General features: G+C 42.4%; 1 protein-coding gene and 1 pseudogene across 1 annotated transcript; both read right to left on the bottom strand.

Moving 5' to 3' along the window:
- Window positions 1–84: 84 nt before the first annotated feature.
- tm2d3 (TM2 domain containing 3) lies at window positions 85–6,943 on the bottom strand. The gene is made up of 6 exons (NM_001139838.1): window positions 6,838–6,943; window positions 6,416–6,508; window positions 6,126–6,286; window positions 5,815–5,989; window positions 2,809–2,884; window positions 85–1,601 (listed from the first exon to the last, which is right to left on the bottom strand). Exons 1-6 carry the CDS (start codon window positions 6,941–6,943, stop codon window positions 1,436–1,438), a joined length of 777 nt encoding a protein of 258 aa, NP_001133310.1. The 3' UTR covers window positions 85–1,435.
- Window positions 6,944–7,157: 214 nt separating this feature from the next.
- LOC106562347 (threonine--tRNA ligase 1, cytoplasmic-like) lies at window positions 7,158–18,661 on the bottom strand (annotated as a pseudogene).
- Between the last annotated feature and the right edge of the window lie 129 nt (window positions 18,662–18,790).

The following is an 18,790-nucleotide window of genomic DNA, read 5'->3' as shown; positions in this document are numbered from 1 at the left end:
CAGACCAGATGATTTTGTTTATTCAAGTATGCTTAGAAAACTAGACAATACTGACACAAGAAGAAAATAAGGCACAAAGCTCAATAACATTTCACAAGTTTAATATTTACAATTTTCTTAAACATCCTTTGTCATTACAGTGTTCCAAAAAAAGAATCCAGAACATGAACACATTGTTACCAGTTTGTGCAGCACACATACTCAAGCTCTGGATATGGGAGGCTACATATAGTAACCATTCAGGCTGGGATATGCAATGAACAATAATATCATGAAAGCTATATGAAGAACAAAACCTGTTGTACAAGTTCTTTGAAAACAAGTACTAAAACCATTCTGAACCAGTTTGTGACCTAGTTTAAGCCTGCACAGCTTTACGAGAACAGATTTTTGTGTGTTTTGGGCATGCAGAGCTGTAGTGCAATGCCATGTAATGGTGAAATCTGACATATGCACATCACAGAAGGTTGGTGGCGCCTTAATTGGGGAGGACGGACTCATGGTAATGTGCGGGGCGGAATAGTATGAAATACATCAAACATGTGGTTTCCATGTCTTTTATACCATTCCATTCGCTCCGTTCCAGTCATTATTATGAGCCATCCTCCCCTCAACAGCCTCCTGTGGTGCACATCCACAATGCAATAAATATAAATACACAATATAAGCCCCAGCCATAATAACCACCATGTCATTTCCCCAAATCTGTATCCCAACCACATTTTCAACCAAGCAATCTGACATTCATGTTGCAATGTTACACTCCAAAGAAAATAACCATTCAAGTATTTTTTTTCTGGTTGGTTTGCAGAGAGAACACTGAAAGGTTGATCTGCTATCTACCGATGCACATAACCGTCCATCACACTTAGCAGGTGCTACATGCTTTTACAAAACCTGCAGGGAAGAAACACTTTGCTTTTCTTCCAAGCACTTTTTGTTTCTGTTATCGGTATTATAATAACTACATTTTGTGTTCCGTAGCCATGGTTACTGGTCTCCTATGCATGACCATGCAGTAAGTAAGGAGCAGCATAGGTGGCCATAGTTACAATATAATTCCAAGTACTGCTCAACTGTGCCTACCTCCCATTCTCCAGTCAGTCCATATCAGCCTGGCCAACTCTAATCACCATTAACCAAACAACTCCAAAACGATGCTCAGTGCAGCTTGTATTACAGTATATCAGTGAAGGATGCTTGGCTTGATGATCTAGAGGTGGACCTGACAAGGCTGACCGTGAAGCTGCACTGGTGGCAGATGGGACAAGAAGTCAGTCTTTGCAGACAGTGGGAGTTTGGGCAGGCAGACGGCGTGATAATGGGATGGCATCTCCATGGAGTGGATCTTTACAGTCAGACAGTATAAACTGAAATGGAGAGGGTATCAACCCTACAACCATCATGCCTGTGGAGTGGGCATCAATCACAGGTCTCAGATGTAGAGGGAGCCATCGGCTGGCCCCACATAGCCCGCCCCAATCAGCAGCACATCAATCAGGGTCCAGATGCCCAGGCCACCGAAGCTGAACAGCTTGCCCAGACCCTCTCTCCACTGGCCTAGATAGAACCGGTCAGCCCCAAATCCACCTAGTGTAATGCTGCAGATAGAAACAACAATAACAACTGGGATTCTACTGGTAACAGTGAAGAGCAGAGAAGACAAAGACCTAAGCGGGAAGGCGCACCATATTGAATGTCAGCCGTAAGCCTGCGTGGTGTTGACAAAGGGTGGCAAGTCAATGTGTACAATCGTCTGGAAATTAAAAGAAAATGACGGCTGATGTTCTGTTGTCAGAGGCGGTACGACGGACACTTTCTGTTTTTAACCTTCATCACGGCTTGTTTTGTCCTTAAGAGATGAGTGACTGTTGTACTACCAAGTCACTCATTTACTTGACAAATGAGAGGATTTTCATGAATATTTTTCTCAAGGATAAAGATGTTTTATAAAAGATTCAAAGTATAAGAAACCCAAAGAAACTATTAGAAATCTATAACACAGGTGGGGTGGTCTTAAAGGGGGGCTGAACTCACCGATTTCCCCTGGGTTTCTCTGCTACTCATTATAAAAAATGTGTCTTGGGGGGTGTGGTTCAATGTGGGTGTGTCATGTTAGCTATATCGTACCCTGGCCGCTATTGTTGTTCGTCCCTCTACAGTCATCGTAGCTAAAATATCCCAAACAGCCAATGTACTTTCAACAAGGGATTGCGTGACGAACGGCTTAACAGCGTAACACAGCATTACAACAATAACGTGATTGGTCAAGAATTCCAAGCTCAGTGCATTATGCATTTCCTCCTTTCTAGAGTATCTTTGATGACAGTTGTGTTTGTGATGCTAACATTAGTTCACGAACGTTTGAGTTGGAAAAAAAACATTTTATAATGATCAAGTCTTGTTCTTTCAACACAACACTGTCGATTACTGGTAGTTCTGCTGACTGTAAAGAAATGGGCAGGGCTGTAGGTTGATTCTGCTGCTACGATTAGGTAGCGTGCACTGCAGCACACGTGCACCTATACTCTGAATGATTTGAGTACTGCAAGCCTTGCCAGACAGCAGTCCTGTGTAGGCAGAATTTAAATCTAAATCTAAGGAAAACGCTGTTGTTCTCGATTCCGTAAATCTCAGTTTTGTAAAATACTGACTTAAAATATTGTCCTATTTACACTTTGTAGTCAGTTTTGGCACCAAAATAAATGCTTCTGACTAATATCGATGCCACACAGGCCGTTTTCAACCAGATAAGCCATTTTTTGGTTTCAGCCTTCCCTTAACAGTGTGCTTGTGCAGGAGTCTTACCTGAGTGCCAGTGCTGTAGACCACTTGTACCCGCCTGTCCAGTTGCAGTACAAACGTTTCTGAAATACTCTTTTACCTGAGAACAAAAGACAGTTTTAATGAATGCACTGCACAGAATACACACCCCTCCATACACATTTGGACAGTATACACTCCCCCCAATACACATTTGGACAGAATACACTCCCCTCCATACACATTTGGACAGAATACACTCCCCCCCATACACATTTGGACAGAATACACTCCCCCCCAATACACATTTGGACAGAATACACTCCCCCCCAATACACATTTGGACAGTATACACTCCCCTCCATACACATTTGGACAGAATACACTCCCCTCCATACACATTTGGACAGTATACAGTGAGGGAAAAAAGTATTTGATCCCCTGCTGATGTGGTACGTTTGCCCACTGACAAAGAAATGATCAGTCTATAATTTTAATGGTAGGTTTATTTGAACAATGAGACATAACAAACAAAAACATCCAGAAAAACGCATGTCAAAAATGTTATAAATTGATTTGCATTTTAAATGAGGGAAATAAGTATTTGACCCCTCTGCAAAACATGACTTAGTACTTGGTGGCAAAACCCTTGTTGGCAATCACAGAGATCAGACGTTTCTTGTAGTTGGCCACCAGGTTTGCACACATCTCAGGAGGGATTTTGTCCCGCTCCTCTTTGCAGATCTTCTCCAAGTCATTAAGGTTTCGAGGCTGACGTTTGGCAACTCAAACCTTCAGCTCCCTCCACAGATTTTCTATGGGATTAAGGTCTGGAGACTGGCTAGGCCACTCCAGGACCTTAATGTGCTTCTTCTTGAGCCACTCCTTTCTTGCCTTGGCGGGGCCATGATTTGGGTCATTGTCATGCTGGAATACCCATCCACGACCCATTTTCAATGCCCTGGCTGAGGGAAGGAGGTTCTCACCCAAGATTTGCCGGTACATGGCCCCGTCCATCGTCCCTTTGATGCGGTGAAGTTGTCCTGTCCCCTTAGCAGAAAAACACCCCCAAAGCATAATGTTTCCACCTCCGTGTTTGACGGTGGGGATGGTGTTCTTGGGGTCATAGGCAGCATTCCTCCTCCTCCAAACACGGCGAGTTGAGTTGATGCCAAAGAGCTCCATTTTGGTCTCATCTGACCACAACACTTTCACCCACTTGTCCTCTGAATCATTCAGATGTTCATTGGCAAACTTCAGACGGGCATGTATATGTGCTTTCTTGAGCAGGGGGAACTTGCGGGCGCTGCAGGATTTCAGTCCTTCACGGCGTAGTGTGTTACCAATTGTTTTCTTGGTGACTATGGTCCCAGCTGCCTTGAGATCATTGACAAGATCCTCCCGTGAAGTTCTGGGCTGATTCCTCACCGTTCTCATGATCATTGCAACTCCACGAGGTGAGATCTTGCATGGAGTCCCAGGCCGAGGGAGATTGACAGTTATTTTGTGTTTCTTCCATTTGCGAATAATCGCACCAACTGTTGTCACCTTCTCACCAAGCTGCTTGGCGATGGTCTTGTAGCCCATTCCAGCCTTATGTAGGTCTACAATCTTGTCCCTGACATCCTTGGAGAGCTCTTTGGTCTTGGCCAAGGTGGAGAGTTTGGAATCTGATTGATTGATTGCTTCTGTGGACAGGTGTCTTTTATACAGGTAACAAGCTGAGATTAGGAGCACTCCCTTTAAGACTGTGCTCCTAATCTCAGCTCGTTACCTGTATAAAAGACACCTGGGAGACAGAAATCTTTCTGATTGAGAGGGGGTCAAATACTTATTTCCCCCATTAAAATGCAAATCAATGTATACATTTTTTTACATGCATTTTTCTGGATTGTTTTGTTGTTATTCTGTCTCTCACTGTTCAAATAAACCTACCATTAAAATTATAGACTGATCATTTCTTTGTCAGTGGGCAAACGCACAAAATCAGCAGGGGATCAAATACTTTTTTCCTTCACTGTACACTCCCCTCCATACACATTTGGACAGTGAAGAATTTGGCGCTATACTCCAGCATTTTAGATTTGGGATAGAATGTTTTATTTGAGGGTATTTTCATACATATCGGTCTTAAAGCGCTTCCTCTAACTAGTCCCCTCATTTGAAGAAGTCATAAGTATTTGGACAAATTAACTTAGTGTAGTCAAAAGTTTAGTATTTGGTCCCATATTCCTAGCACGCCAAAACTACATCAAGCTTGTGACTCTACAAACTTGTTGGATGCATTTGCGGTTTGTTTTGCCCAATAGGAACTGAATGGTGAATAATGTCTTGTGCCATTTTGGAGTCACTTTTATTGTAAGTAAGAATAGAAGATGTTTCTGAACACTTCTACATTCATGTGGATGCTAACATGATTATAGATAATCATGACTCAATCATGAATGAGAAGGTTAGAGGCACAAAGAGCATACCCCCCAAAAAGACTATTCTCCTGTTATTGGTAATGGTGAGAGGTTAGCATGTTTTGTTGTAGCCTTGAATGGCATCTCACTCATTATTCATTCATGATTTTTCTTAATAATGGCATTATAAGGATTAATTGTGTTCAGGAGTATCTCAGTATCACTTAGAAAATGTTCATTCACCATTCAGTTACTTTTCAACAAAATATAACCCAGAACACTACCAAAATAAACTGCAAATGCATCCAAGGGGTTTGTAGAGTCACAAGCTTGATGTAGTCATTGCATGCAAGGAATATGGGACCAAATAGTTAATTTTTGTCAAAATACTTATGACTCCTTCACATGGGTGGGACAACATACATAATGTGCTTTCATTTCTAAATGGTAAAACATACGTATGAAAATACCCTCAAATAACAGGTGACATACTTCTGGACTGTTGCCTCATGAAACACTTGATCTCAAATCCAAAATGCTGGAGTAAAGAGCATTTTTTATTTATATCACTGTCCAAATACATACGGAGGGGCGTGTATGTATTTGAATAATAATGAACCAGACACACTGTACAGTAAGTGTATACCTAAGCAGTGTACATGGTCCAGTACTTGGCAGGTGGCGTTGTAGCGTTTGCGAGGGCAGGCAACGGTCATACAGCTGGTTGAGTTGGAGCATCTGTACTGAGACAGGTCCAGCTGCCAGCAGAACTGGCACGTGATGGCCAGGGAGAAGTTGGTCTGCTGCTTCCCCGACTCCACCTGCAAGCAGAGAAAAATAAACTGCATACTGAAGCATCAACAGCACAATGACAAAGTGCTACAGTTATGTACTTTCTTTGTATAATGGAGTTCCTTGTCAAGAACAATCGGTGTCCAACTGGCGAACTGAACTCACTGTGCAGTGGACTCCTCTCTTGGCCTTGCAAGAGAAAGACGCTAGTTTACCATAGCTACAGTTGTGGTGATAGCTGCAGTTGATGCAGTCAGCAGGCAGTCTGTTGCATTGACCCCCACTGGGGCATTTGGCAGCATAGCTGTCTGAATCAGTTGGAGATGCTGCAAAATAATTCACAAGATTATAGGTTGTCCCATGGACCTCATTCAGTAACAGCACACCAAAGAGGCACTGTCAGTGTCAACATGATAAAAACATCCCATGGATCGAGGCTGGGGAGGAGATTTTACCAGATGGAGCAGGAACCACCGGGCTGGTGATGACTGGCTGAGCATCTCGGCTGTAAGGGGGCTCCTGGCCCACGTGTGGGGAGCTCAGGTACCCTGGAAGACAGAGGGGGTTGGCATATAAGGGGAAAGGGTGCATCGTGTAGCTAGCAGTTATAGCTAGCAAGGTAATAAACACAGCTTGCTGGAGCAATTGTACATTAGTTAGCTAGCTTGCCAGATAAATTACAGTAGGATCAGTAAATTGTCTGTCAGGCGTCTGTATAGACCTGCGGACTACCATTGTGTGGATATTAGCCATACGTTCTTATTAGCTAGCTAGCTAATGTAATGCCTTACGCCAGCTAACCACTTTGCTAGCTAACTAGCATCGAAAAAATAATAATCACAGATGAAGCCTAGCCCTGGGATATACATAGCCTTACCATTTACACATTGCAAACATGGATCCAAAAATAACAATATTATGATTCCATGGGCTTTCAGGCAGCGTCTTCTCTCAAATGGCCAAATCTGACTGACTGTAGCCATTGTACTAACGTAAATCAATTTCAATACCATTGACCCACCCACAAATGTGGGCGATTTAAAGGGGACGCATGAATTTACTTCTTGACGTCAAGATTATTCAAGAGCAGAGAACTCAACAGGGTCAAATGTGTTTTTTTTTTGTCAGATGAAGAATACTGATAAAAGTTACTTTCATCTCCAATGAATAATAAGATAATCAAGGGGAGGCAAAACGTTGAGGCAATATTTTATTCCAAGATACAATCCAACAAGAGGACAGAGTTACTCCGTGATTTTATTTAATATTTCCCAAAAGAGTTACTTGGCTTACATTGCAACCTTCTTTCAACAACCCAATAAATAATATTCTCATTTCATCTTCTTTCATCCACATTCCATCCTTCAGATTAGTGTTAAAAATATATATATTCTTGCATGGTCTTTCATACACTACTGCAGGGTTTCACAAACTCAGTGCTGGGGCCCACAATGGATGCACGTTTTGGTTTTTGCCACAGCACTACACAGCTGATTCAAATAACCAACTTATCAACTTATTTGAATCAGCTGTGTGGTGCTAGGGCAAAAAAACAAGTTTATGAAACCCTGCACTACTGTACCAAATACATGATCCCCAATATTGTTTCTCACTTCCTGCACTATTCTTTCAAATTGATTAGACAATCAAAGAAACATACATATTAAACTACTCAAAATACAGAAAGGGTCTGTCAGTTGAGTGTGTAGAAAATATGTTATATTTTTAAACATGTCAATACATTTAATCTACCCCTTTCCATGTTTATACTTCCAACACAGACCTCTTGCATAAAATGTCTCTTTTGTTCTTCTATTGTCAAAGAAAATTATCTCTCAGAACTCCTCCTCAGCGTTCCGGCAACGTGACTCTTTCAACAGGGTCAGGCGAGTCAGCACCTCAGAGACAGACAGCTCTCCATGAACCTTGTTGTCCCTCGTACGTAGGTTCACGCTGTTAGTCAGCTTCTCTTTCTCACCGACCACTGCCAAGACACAAAGCACAAAGTAGCTCACAGTCCCCACACTGCCAAATCACAACACACACACAGCTGCCCTAACACATTCACATTTTTAACAACATTTCAGTAGTGATAAGTACAATCATGTTTTTGGCAGCTGAGAAAATCTGAAAATATTTGAGGGGATTTACTAGCAAACAACATTGTGATAGTAAAAGTCATGAATATATGAATGGCAAAAAAAAATCTACTATAGTAATCCGTCTTACCCAGGATGAAGTTGTACTGGGCTACCTGGGCATTGCGGATCTTCTTGTTTAGGAGGCAACTGGAGTCGAGATCAGCGTCTGCCATGTATCCAGCCTCCGCAAACTGTTTACACATCTGAAGGACAGAATTACCACTCAGTAAAAACAAATTCATAAAAAATGACTGGAAGATGAACTGATAAAATGGAACTGGCAACAGACATGCAGGTTTATATAATGATAGACAATTATGAATGTGCAGCATCATGAACAGGGCCAGCTTAATTCAGGGGCTTCCCAGGGCTGAAGCCCCTGGGGGGCCCAAGAGGCAAATATATTTTTTACAAAAAAAAAATATAGAAAATATACTGCATATATTATACATGCATAATTTTGTACAAATATTTACTACAACCACCAACCACAATAGGACTCATCAGTCCGCTCTCAATAAGTGTTGTCAGCCTGCTGCTGCCGCTCTGCTAATCAGATGGCAGAGGAGGTAAGGGGCCCATGTGGGTAAGTGGGGGCCCATGTGGGTAAGTGGGGGACCCTGCCTTTATTGAGTAACTGCATAAATAAATAAATGTGACTGGTCAATTGTGTGAGTCAGGGCCGAAGCCCAAGCCCGTAAGAGGCATTTAAAAAAATAATATTACACTGAACAAAAATATAAAACGCAACATATAAAGTGTTGGTCCCATGTTTCACGAGCTGAAATAAAAGATCAAGACATTTTCCATACGCACAAAAAGTTTCTCTCAAATTTTGTACTTCCCTGTTAGTATTTATCCTTTGCCAAAATAATTGATCCACCTGACAGAAGCTGATTAAACAGCATGACCATTACACAGGTCCACCTTGTGCTGGGGACAAAAGGCCTTCCATGGCCTGTATACTCACCCACTGAGCATGTTTGAGATGCTCTGGATCTACGTGTACGACAGTGTTCCAGTTCCCGTCAATATTCAGCAACTTCGCACAGCCAATGAAGAGGACTGGGACAACATTCCACAGGCCACAATCAACTGCCTGATTAACTCTATGCAAAGGAGATGTGTCGCACTGGATGAGGCAAATGGTGGTCACACCAGATACTGACTGGTCCACGCCCCTATTCTTTGTCCTTTAAATTATTATACTTTATCCAACCACAGGAGCTGCTCTCAATGTTTTAAAATACACCACAGAGCATAATTTAGCCATAGAGGATCAATAGTTAAAGAAAATAACAGGATTTATTTTTATCACATGCACATACAGGTATTTGCCAAAATAAAGGAAACACCAACATAAAGTGTCTTAAGTGTGTCGCGCCACCATGAGCTACCAGAACAGCTTCAATGCGCCTTGGCATAGATTTTACAGGTGGACCTAAACCATGCCAAGAAACTGCAGCCCACACCATAACATATACTATGTATCCCTTGTTTACTGAAGTGTTTCCTTTATTTTGGTATTTACCGGTATGCCTACAGTCAGGAACGCTGCAGTTTGGACAGCATGCGCACCAAATATACAGCTTTTTGCATTGTGGCCATAGACATAATCCATAGAAGGGGTTTGTAACCTCTTACCCTGGCAATTTGACTGTTAAACTCATGGGTACGCTAGCAATGGATGCCAGTTCTGACTAATGGGAACTGCCATCTATGGATTATATTTCTATGGTTGGTTGCAGCTGTCAGTTTGCCTTTTGCAGATTTCTAAATACAATTGCTGGAAAAACATAGTTTGCCTACTGCTGAAAAGAGAAGACTAATCTGTCTGTAGAACCAATAGAATTAAATTATTCTCAACAACTCCTAATTGTTTGTGAACAGCAGCACTGTTTTTCAAAGTAGCTCATCTTGAGATACCCGATGTGCTCGTCGTGGCAATAATCACCATGAGTAGCTTATGGTTTAATCTTCATTAGTTGAGGTCACTGGACATGTTATTTAGAAGCCTACTTTATTTATTTATATATTTCCTCCTAATATTGTACAATCTGTGTGTCGCTTCATTGGCCTGGGTTATTGTTTGTTTGAATTCAAGACCAGAGTGAGCTCACTTTGTCAGAGTAGCCACTCATTTTGGTCCCTGCTCAACTGTAGCCTATGCCACATGACAAACGTTATTATGACTATATTATAAAGAGGCTTTTTCTTCAACACTAAATTTACCACGCATTGAATTTGCATCTTAAACAGATTTGTTTACGGAAAATGGTGTGCCGGGCAGGGGGGAGGGCCTATGATTTCTTAATCCGGCCCTGATCATAAACTGTAGAAATATGAAAGGAAGACAAGTTTGGGAAATAGAAGGCTAGGGTTACCCTCTTGGCATATTCTTCACAGGTAGGGTTGACAGGCACAAACATCACCTGACGTGGGGACAGCCAGAGGGGCCTGGAGAAGAAACACAATATGGCTGGATACGTAGCAAATCAAAACACTATATATACACATAAGACATTTAAGAGCAGAAAAAACATTATATACATGACTGATTTTCCAGTCTATGATTGCATCTTATGTAACACTCAACAAATTCATTGGTCCTCTTTGCTACTCACCATTTCCCAGCGTAGTTCTCAGTGAGGATGGCTATCATCCTCTCCACAGAGCCCAGAATGGCCCGGTGGATGATGACCGGCCTCGCTTTGTCATCCCAGTCCTTCCTGCATGTCACAGGGTTAACAGGAGTCAACATCAATATCAGTCACAGCACCACTTATGCTCAATTATAACTACGTGTTTAACCATTATTTATTTATTCAACCTTATTTGTAGAAGTTAGTCTCATCGAGATGTCTTACCGGTCAAACATCTTTTTGAATATAATTTATACAGTTGTTTACAGAGCTTCATAATGTTCTCTACCTCATTAAAAATACAACTTTAAAGGACTTTTAAATCAACTTTCTAGTACAAAGTGTTCAGGTGAGAACTCATACTGAAGGAGGGATTAATGACTAAACTTGCTTCCTATAACAGGATACAGACTCAGCATTGTATCACGACTAGTTTGATTAGGGGACTCACTCACCCCACAAAGGTCAGGTTAAAGCGGATGGGAAGCTGGAAGTCCAGCTGAATGGTTGCACATTGATGATACTGGCCAATAGCATCTTTGATCTTAATGTCAATCTGAAATGGCACAAAAAAAGTATTACATGGTTTCCCTTCCTGAAAGTTTTAGACCTTATTTAATTGAAGGGGAAATGCAATATCTATCAGGGAAATATCCATGGCTATAATAAGTACAAACCTTTAATTAAATTGATTTCCTGAGAATTCTAGACCTTATTTAATTGCAGGGGTGAAGAAAATGTATAGCAAGGAAATATCAGTTGCTATAATACAAACCTTGGGTCCATAGAAAGCCCTGTCTCCGGGGTTTAGTTTCCATGACTCCCCAAACTCATTCAGGCTGTTCTCTAGTTGCTTTCAAACAGAGGGAATCAATTAACATACATTTCAAATATATCCTGGGTCATTTTGTGCAAGTCATTCTTTCTTTAAAATTGTGTTTCCTCATGTGACATTTCAGGAATATTTTATGGACACGCATGTTTAATTGTACCTTCTCAGCCTGGTTCCAGACATCGATATCTCCTAGGTACTTCTCTGGACGGGTTGAAAGGTGCAGCTGGAAAGAGAAGCCAAAGACGTAATAGACACAGCGGAGGAAGTCCAGACAGCCCTTCATCTCAGACTCAATCTGCAGGAGAGAGAAAGCGAATACAGAGGGGTCATCTGAATGGCAAGGAGGTTAAGTACCCAGCAGGGATGGGGTCAATTCCATTTCAAGAAGAAATCATGAAAATTGGAACAGAAATGTCCATTTACTTCCTGATTTGAAATTGACCCCAACCCTGGTACGTAGCTACTTTAATAAGATGTTCCTCTTCAATAGCCATAGCTGGTCTGGTCACCTACCTGTTCCATGGTGCAGAAGATGTGAGCGTCATCCTGTTGGAAGCGGCGCACCCTCGTAAGGCCGGTCAGTGTCCCTGATAGCTCGTTCCTATGGAGCACCCCGAAATCAGCCAGTCTCAGAGGCAGCTCCCTCCACGACCGAGGTCTGTGGCTGAACATCAGACTGAGGAAGAAGTGGATGGGAGGATCCAGGAGAAGGTAGATGGAAAGAGAGGGTGATGGATGAGAAGATATGCAGTTGAAGCAATGGGAGTAGTTAAGGTTACATAAATGCTTTGAAAGTCCCTTCCTTATAAACCATCATATTAACCAATAACAATAACACCTTTCCCAGACAAAGGTTAAGCCTAGTATTGGAGCAGTTATTTCATTGGATATTCTCCACTGAGCATGGTTTTTAGTCTAGTAAGTAATCAAGTAGCCTTGCATCTCCTGTTTCTGCAGCGTGAGGCAGCTTGATATAGAAGTACACGCCCTGGAGACCACACCAGTCTATTGCGGGGCCTTACCCCCAATTTATCTCCTAATGCTGAGTTCCAAGCAGACACATTGGGTCCCATTTTTACAGTTTTTGGTATAACTTGGCCGGGATTAAACTGTACCTTCCAATCTCAGGGACGACACTAACCACAAGGCCACAGAGTAAGTTTTTTTTGTCCAGGACCAGGCTTGACATGTGTCCGGGAAATCATCCCAATAACAAACGAATGTACCTACCAGTGTCCAGGACAGTTCATGGGCTTCAGTGCAAAGATGTCCTGCTCCACTGGGAAGGAGAACATGTTGTCGCTGTAGTGCTGCCAGTGGCCAGAAGTCTCCCACAGCTTACTGTTATAGATGTTAGGAGAGGCCACCTCCTGGAAACCTCTTCTACAGTATTCCTCCTGCAAAATACATTCACCAGATCACAGCAAGACTGAGTGGTACTTAACTTCAGCATTCTTTCGGTTACTATGGTTATAAAGCACCAAAGTAGTCCATGAACATGCTGTAATTGGGAATTCTACAGGTGGGTATTGTTGCATCTTGGCAGAAGATGGACGGATTGCTTCTACCTTTTGGCTGCGATCAGGTGAAGGTGGTTGAGGCTGGTTGGTCTCGTCTTACCCTGATGAAGTCAGTGAGTGTGTTGTACAGGTAGGCTCCACGCGGGAGGAAGAAGCAGCTGCCAGGGCTCAGGTCATGGAAAAAAAACAGTTCCTGTTCCTGTTGTACAGTAGAGACAAATAGAGAGGAAGCTTAAAGACTTCACAGATTGACAGGTACAGATAGTGAGGCAGCTCCTCCTCTCTGTGGGAAACAAGTTAAATCAAACGACAGCAAATCTGTCCATGAACGACACCCACAGACATGTCCTCTACTTCTAAACCTTCAACTTCTAAATGAAAAGAATCACACCATCATAGGAGTAACATGTTTAAAAATTACTTTAGACTTTGTCCCCCTGGATAACAACAATGAAAATAAAAGCAACAGTGAGTCCATGTTTTAATATAAAGATCAGTGTTGTGTTGTAATCACTTGTGGCCAGGCCGTGGAGCTGCTGCCATCTGTGTCTCCCGCAGGGATAGATCAAGCCTGTCTGAGGACCAGCTGGAGCTCACATAGTATGACTCACTGATACATCATGCAGTTAGACACACAGCACCCTCCACAGGAACAACCAAGCAACAACAGTAAGCACACAGAGCTTAAATCGTCCACATACTTCCCAGTCTAAACAGTTCCGAAGAGTCTGTGCATATATTATGAAGACATTATGTTTTTGTTAGTTTTGGACTTTGGTAAGGGTTTTTTCGGCTGTTCGGGCACACAACATTTTTTCGAGGGCAGCCGAACTTCGAAAGCCAAAGTATACGCCCCTTCGTCCATGAGTGGTCAACTTGAGGGATTCTTCAATAAAGTCTTTGTTGTCATTCAACTCGAGATGACTCGTTTTCATGTACATTTTTTCATTGAGAAATACTGCACCAAAGCATCTTAGTTAGATGTAAAAGATCTCCTCGGCAAAAACGTCAAAATTAATAACAGATTTCTTTAGTTTTCTTAGATTAATTCTGACTATTTTGAGGTGTATACTGGCTACGGAGTCTCAAAATGGCCAAACAGTACTATTTCCACTTTTTTCTCATTTTCCAAGCGAAGGTCTAGCCACCAGCCGAACTGAAGCTTGCTGACGCCTTCAGGCCGGTTTGTAAAATACAGAGTAAATTAGAGTGATTTGTCACTTTCAATGTTGACAGTTCTGTAACTCACTTTGGATAAAAGTGACCACTAAAATACACTGAACAAAAATATAAAAACGCAACATGTAAAGTGCTGGTCCCATGTTTCATGAGTTGAAATAAAATATCCCCAAAAAGTATTTGTCTGTAATGAAGCCCTTTTGTGGGGAAAAATATATTTTGATTGGCTGGGCCAGTGCGTGTACCTCTGCCCTCCCAGTCACACCCATGGCTGCGCCCCTGCCCAGTCATGTGAAATCTATAGATTAGGGCATAATTCATTTATTTCAATTGAACAATTTCCTTATATGAAATGTAATTCAACAATAACTTTGAAATTGTTGCATGTTGCATTTATATTTTTGTGCAGTATATATGAAAATATTATATCATTATATTAATTGAGGGTCTATTTCAATGGCTGTGTTTAGAAAACCAAACATCTAAACCAACTAGCCGTCTTCCTCAGTCAACCCCCAAAGCGACCCCCCCACAGTGAGGACTGACCTTTCCAATCTTCCGATGTCTCTGTTCCTAGCCTCCTCCTGAAAGCATTCCCACTCCTTCAGCATCTTGGAGTCTGGGAAGGAGATGCCGTAGATACGCTGAAGGGTCTCCATGTCTGAACGGCCCTCCCAATACGTAGAAGAGTTCTGTCGATATTACAGGAAAGGAGTGGAGAGGAGATACTATGACATTGTTTTTCACTTTAAGAAGTGATTGGATATTGTAGTCTGTGTGTGCATCACATACCTTGTAGATCTTCAAGGCTTTAATCTTTCCTGTGTGTCTTACATGGGGCCCACGACACAGGTCAATCAGAGGCCCACATCTAAAACAGTAGATATCTAATTTTAGCAGGGCATGGACCAGTGAGGGTCTTCAAATTCATTAAAAAAACAGTTTACCATAATATATTATAGCCAAATCCTTTGCATTAGGCACATTTGTGACTGATTTAGAATTTTATGTACATTCCAAAGAGTTATGTGAAGGATTCAAAACAAGAGGGTATAAAGAACAATTATTGGACAATTCCTTTAAGAAAGTAAGACAAACTGAGTGGAATGCATTATTGCAACCACGTCAAAGGAATCCCTCTCCTCCCTCTTAACTTCTGTGTTCACCTTCAGTCCCATTTCAAGGTCGAACAAGGAAGTGGTTAATAGACATTGGCACATATTACACAGCGACCCCAACTTTGGTAAAGCGTTTGAATCCCTCCCAAGGTTTTGCTATAAGAGACACTCAAATTTACGGGATTGTTTAGTACGGTCAGATTTGCCTAATAAAAAAAGCATTGCATTTCATGTCTATCATTCCTGATGGCAGTTTCCTTGTCACAACTGTCCACTGTTATGCCATGATCAGAGGGAACTCTCTTATCCATCCCCATTCGAGTGGGAGGATAAAGGTTTGAGGTAGAATAACATGTAACACAAAATAGGTTGTGTATCTACTTAAGTGTGTTCCTGTAACTTTAATGTTGTGGGTAAGACCAAACATTAACTTAAGACAAGGATATGTGAGCATAAGAGCTCCATTTGAAACCATGGAGAAAAATAATTACCTGTTGCCAGAAATTTCAACAGCCATAATCATGACCTACGTGCCTTACATTATATGGGCATTGAATTGGTGAAAGCGCCACATAGGATAGGAGATGGGGATCAATTACCTCCCCAATGAGAGACATATTGGATAGACCGCTTGGCCACTCATGCCACAGCAGGCCTTAACGAGGCCTTTTTTTTTTTTTTTGTAGTAATGACATCATGTATTTGTATTGTGTGTCTATAGATCTTTATTTGATTGTCATGTTTCCCCCACAGGTCCCTCTGCTGGGATCTCTTGATTGGGCCAATACTGGCTGAATGTATTATTATGCCCAACTGTGTGGTCTTGTTGGTGTGACATTGATTGCTATTGCCTTGCACGCTGAAGGGCTCATAACCGAAACATTTGTTCAGCAATAAAAATGTCAATTTAAGTTAATTTACCGGAGTGCAGTCCTATTTTTGTTCTTCAAATTCACCAACATGTTAAACCAGTCTTCTGAATAGTTGCTGTACACCAAATAATATTCTGTGATTTACAACTAAACATCAAGAGCTGCTTACCTGTAGACTGTTGTAGTGGGTGTGGTGACTTTCTCATTCAGAATGCGACACTTGAATTTGTTGTACTGAAAATATGGACGCAAACAGATAGGAAAAAAATAAAGACCAATTGCTGCCGATCTACTCACAACCCCAATGAAAAAGAAACATCTATAAAACATTATATAATCGAGCTACAATCTTTCACCAGAGGGTGGAGAGATCCTCTCCTCTCACCTTGAACATCTTCAGTAGGGTCTCCCTGCTGACCTCCAGCCTCTCGAAGGGCTGTTTCTCCTTCACCACAGACTTGCACAGCGCCTCCAGGTAGTCAAACTCTGTACTCGACACACCCCTGGCCAGGACAGGACACAGGTCAAACAGAACCCTCAGTAACAACACACCTGTCATAGGCTTCTCACCACACCAGCTCAGTATCATTTCTGATCATTACTTTATAAAGGAGACTGGAAGCCTGTTTTTTCTTAACAATGATAGATGCTTACTGGGGTCCATCGAGGAACATGTCATAGTAGAAGCCATTCTCAATGGGTGGTCCATAACACAGGCAGCCTCCATAGAAACGCTCCATGGCCTCACCAAGGATGTGAGCACTGGAGTGCCAGTACACCTGAAACAAGGAGCGGAAACATCTCTGTTACTACCTCCAAGAACAAAGACTATAGAGATTAGAGAGTATGATAGCCCAGAGGGCACATTATACTCACAGCTTGGGCATCCTCATTGTCAAAGCACAGGATCTCCAGTGAGCAGCTCTTCTCCAGAGGTCTATCCAGGTCCCACAGGTCCCCGTTCACCTGGGAAATCACTGCATTGTCAGCCAAGCCCTGACTGAGAGAAATACCATATACCACCATCACCACATAGTGCTCATGTGTTGATACAAACAATGGCAAAGACAGAGGGGTGCAACTGATGTCTCCCAGTAACATCATGATCATCCTTGTCCCAGATTTGTCTATGCTGCCAACTTCTACCGACGTTTTTGCCATGACAATGGCCATATGAGTTGACTGTACAGCACAAAAAAGATATGGGACAGGGATATCATGGTCCAAGATAAGCACCAGACCCCTCACCTGATGCCACAGGCCAGCTGGTAGGGGGTAGTGACCCAGGCCTGACCCTCCATCCTGCGTCCATCTGGCAGCTCCACAGTGATGGGCTGGCTGTCTGCAGCTCTCCTGGCCAGCAGGGCATCGCTCTCCTTTTTCAGCTCCTCATACAGCTGCATGCGCTCCAAGATGTAGCCAGGCCAAGGTTTCAGCTGGAAAGAGTAACATGGTGATTTATAGGAACTTAGGGAAAGAAACTGGGGGGAATTATTTGGGTATTGGTAAGGATATTTCACAACTTTGAAGGAACGCTTGATTGCATGCATAGGACTTCTAGAATAGATGTATGGGATATTGGAACTTTGGGAGGTAATGTTCCTAATCATTACCTCTCTGCCAGCACCCCCTCCCTGTGCCTTCTTCTTCTTGTTCTCTGGCTTCTCCTTCTTGTTGTTCTTATCAACAACAGGCTTGGTCTCATGGGTTACTGCCTGCACAGAGGTGCAAAAACAAGAGTTTGGTTTATAGGTGAGCAAACCACAATAAATAACTGGTCTTATATCCATATGATATTCCATAAGCATGTTCAGGGGACTACACACAGAACTGTCAACCTATTTCGAGACCAGGGGCAGGGGAGGGTTAGGCAAAAGGTTGGCAGCGTGGTTAGGTTAAAAATCAAATGTTAAGATAAATTGTATAAATGGGCGGGGTTGAGACATAATTTAGACTGTGGCCATGGAAGTTACTGGCTGGACGAGACAGCAAGCTACAGGCCACATACAACAGCCACACAATTTACATGCACTAAGGTGGTTAGCGAGCTACCTTATTATTATCATCAGAATTGCGGTTCTTTGGCTGTTGTTGTTCTTTCCCTGTCTTCTCCTGGCCTTTGTTTGTGCCCCTCTTGCCCTGTCCCTCCAGGGCGAGCTCTTCCTGGAGACCCCGGCGGAGGTGCACGAGACGAGATTTGAGCTTCTCATTCTCGCTCTGTAAACTCTCCAGCTCCGGAGAACTGGCAAGAATGCTGGCGACCTCTGATCCACCATTTAGCCCGTCTCGTAGGAGTCTAAATTCCCGAGTGAGGAGCTCTATTTGCTCCTCTTGCGCGGTCAAACGTGCTGCCACGCACTCGGCCATCTTTAAATTACTATTATCTTTCATCAGCAACTGGGAATAGGGTCTTCCTGTCGTCAACAGTGAATGGGAATGGAGTCATAGCGACCTCTTGCGCTTTAGTTTTGTGTTGTAACTCACATTTTGAACAGTCAGTTAATGTCAGCTTGATGCTGCTAT

Source organism: Salmo salar, chromosome ssa11 (genome assembly GCF_905237065.1).
Source record: "Salmo salar chromosome ssa11, Ssal_v3.1, whole genome shotgun sequence".
NCBI classification, from domain to species: domain Eukaryota; kingdom Metazoa; phylum Chordata; class Actinopteri; order Salmoniformes; family Salmonidae; genus Salmo; species Salmo salar.
This window is presented reverse-complemented; position numbering and strand designations above follow the sequence as displayed.

Coding starts and splice junctions, on each gene's coding strand:
- tm2d3 (NM_001139838.1), bottom strand. CDS start 6,943: ATGGCTACAGTCAGTCAGATTTGGCCATTTGAGAGAAGACGCTGCCTG. Junction 6,509..6,837: donor ATGTTTGCAATGTGTAAATG/GTAAGGCTATGT, acceptor TCTGTCTTCCAG/GGTACCTGAGCTCCCCACAC. Junction 2,885..5,814: donor GGACCATGTACACTGCTTAG/GTATACACTTAC, acceptor TTTTGTTCTCAG/GTAAAAGAGTATTTCAGAAA.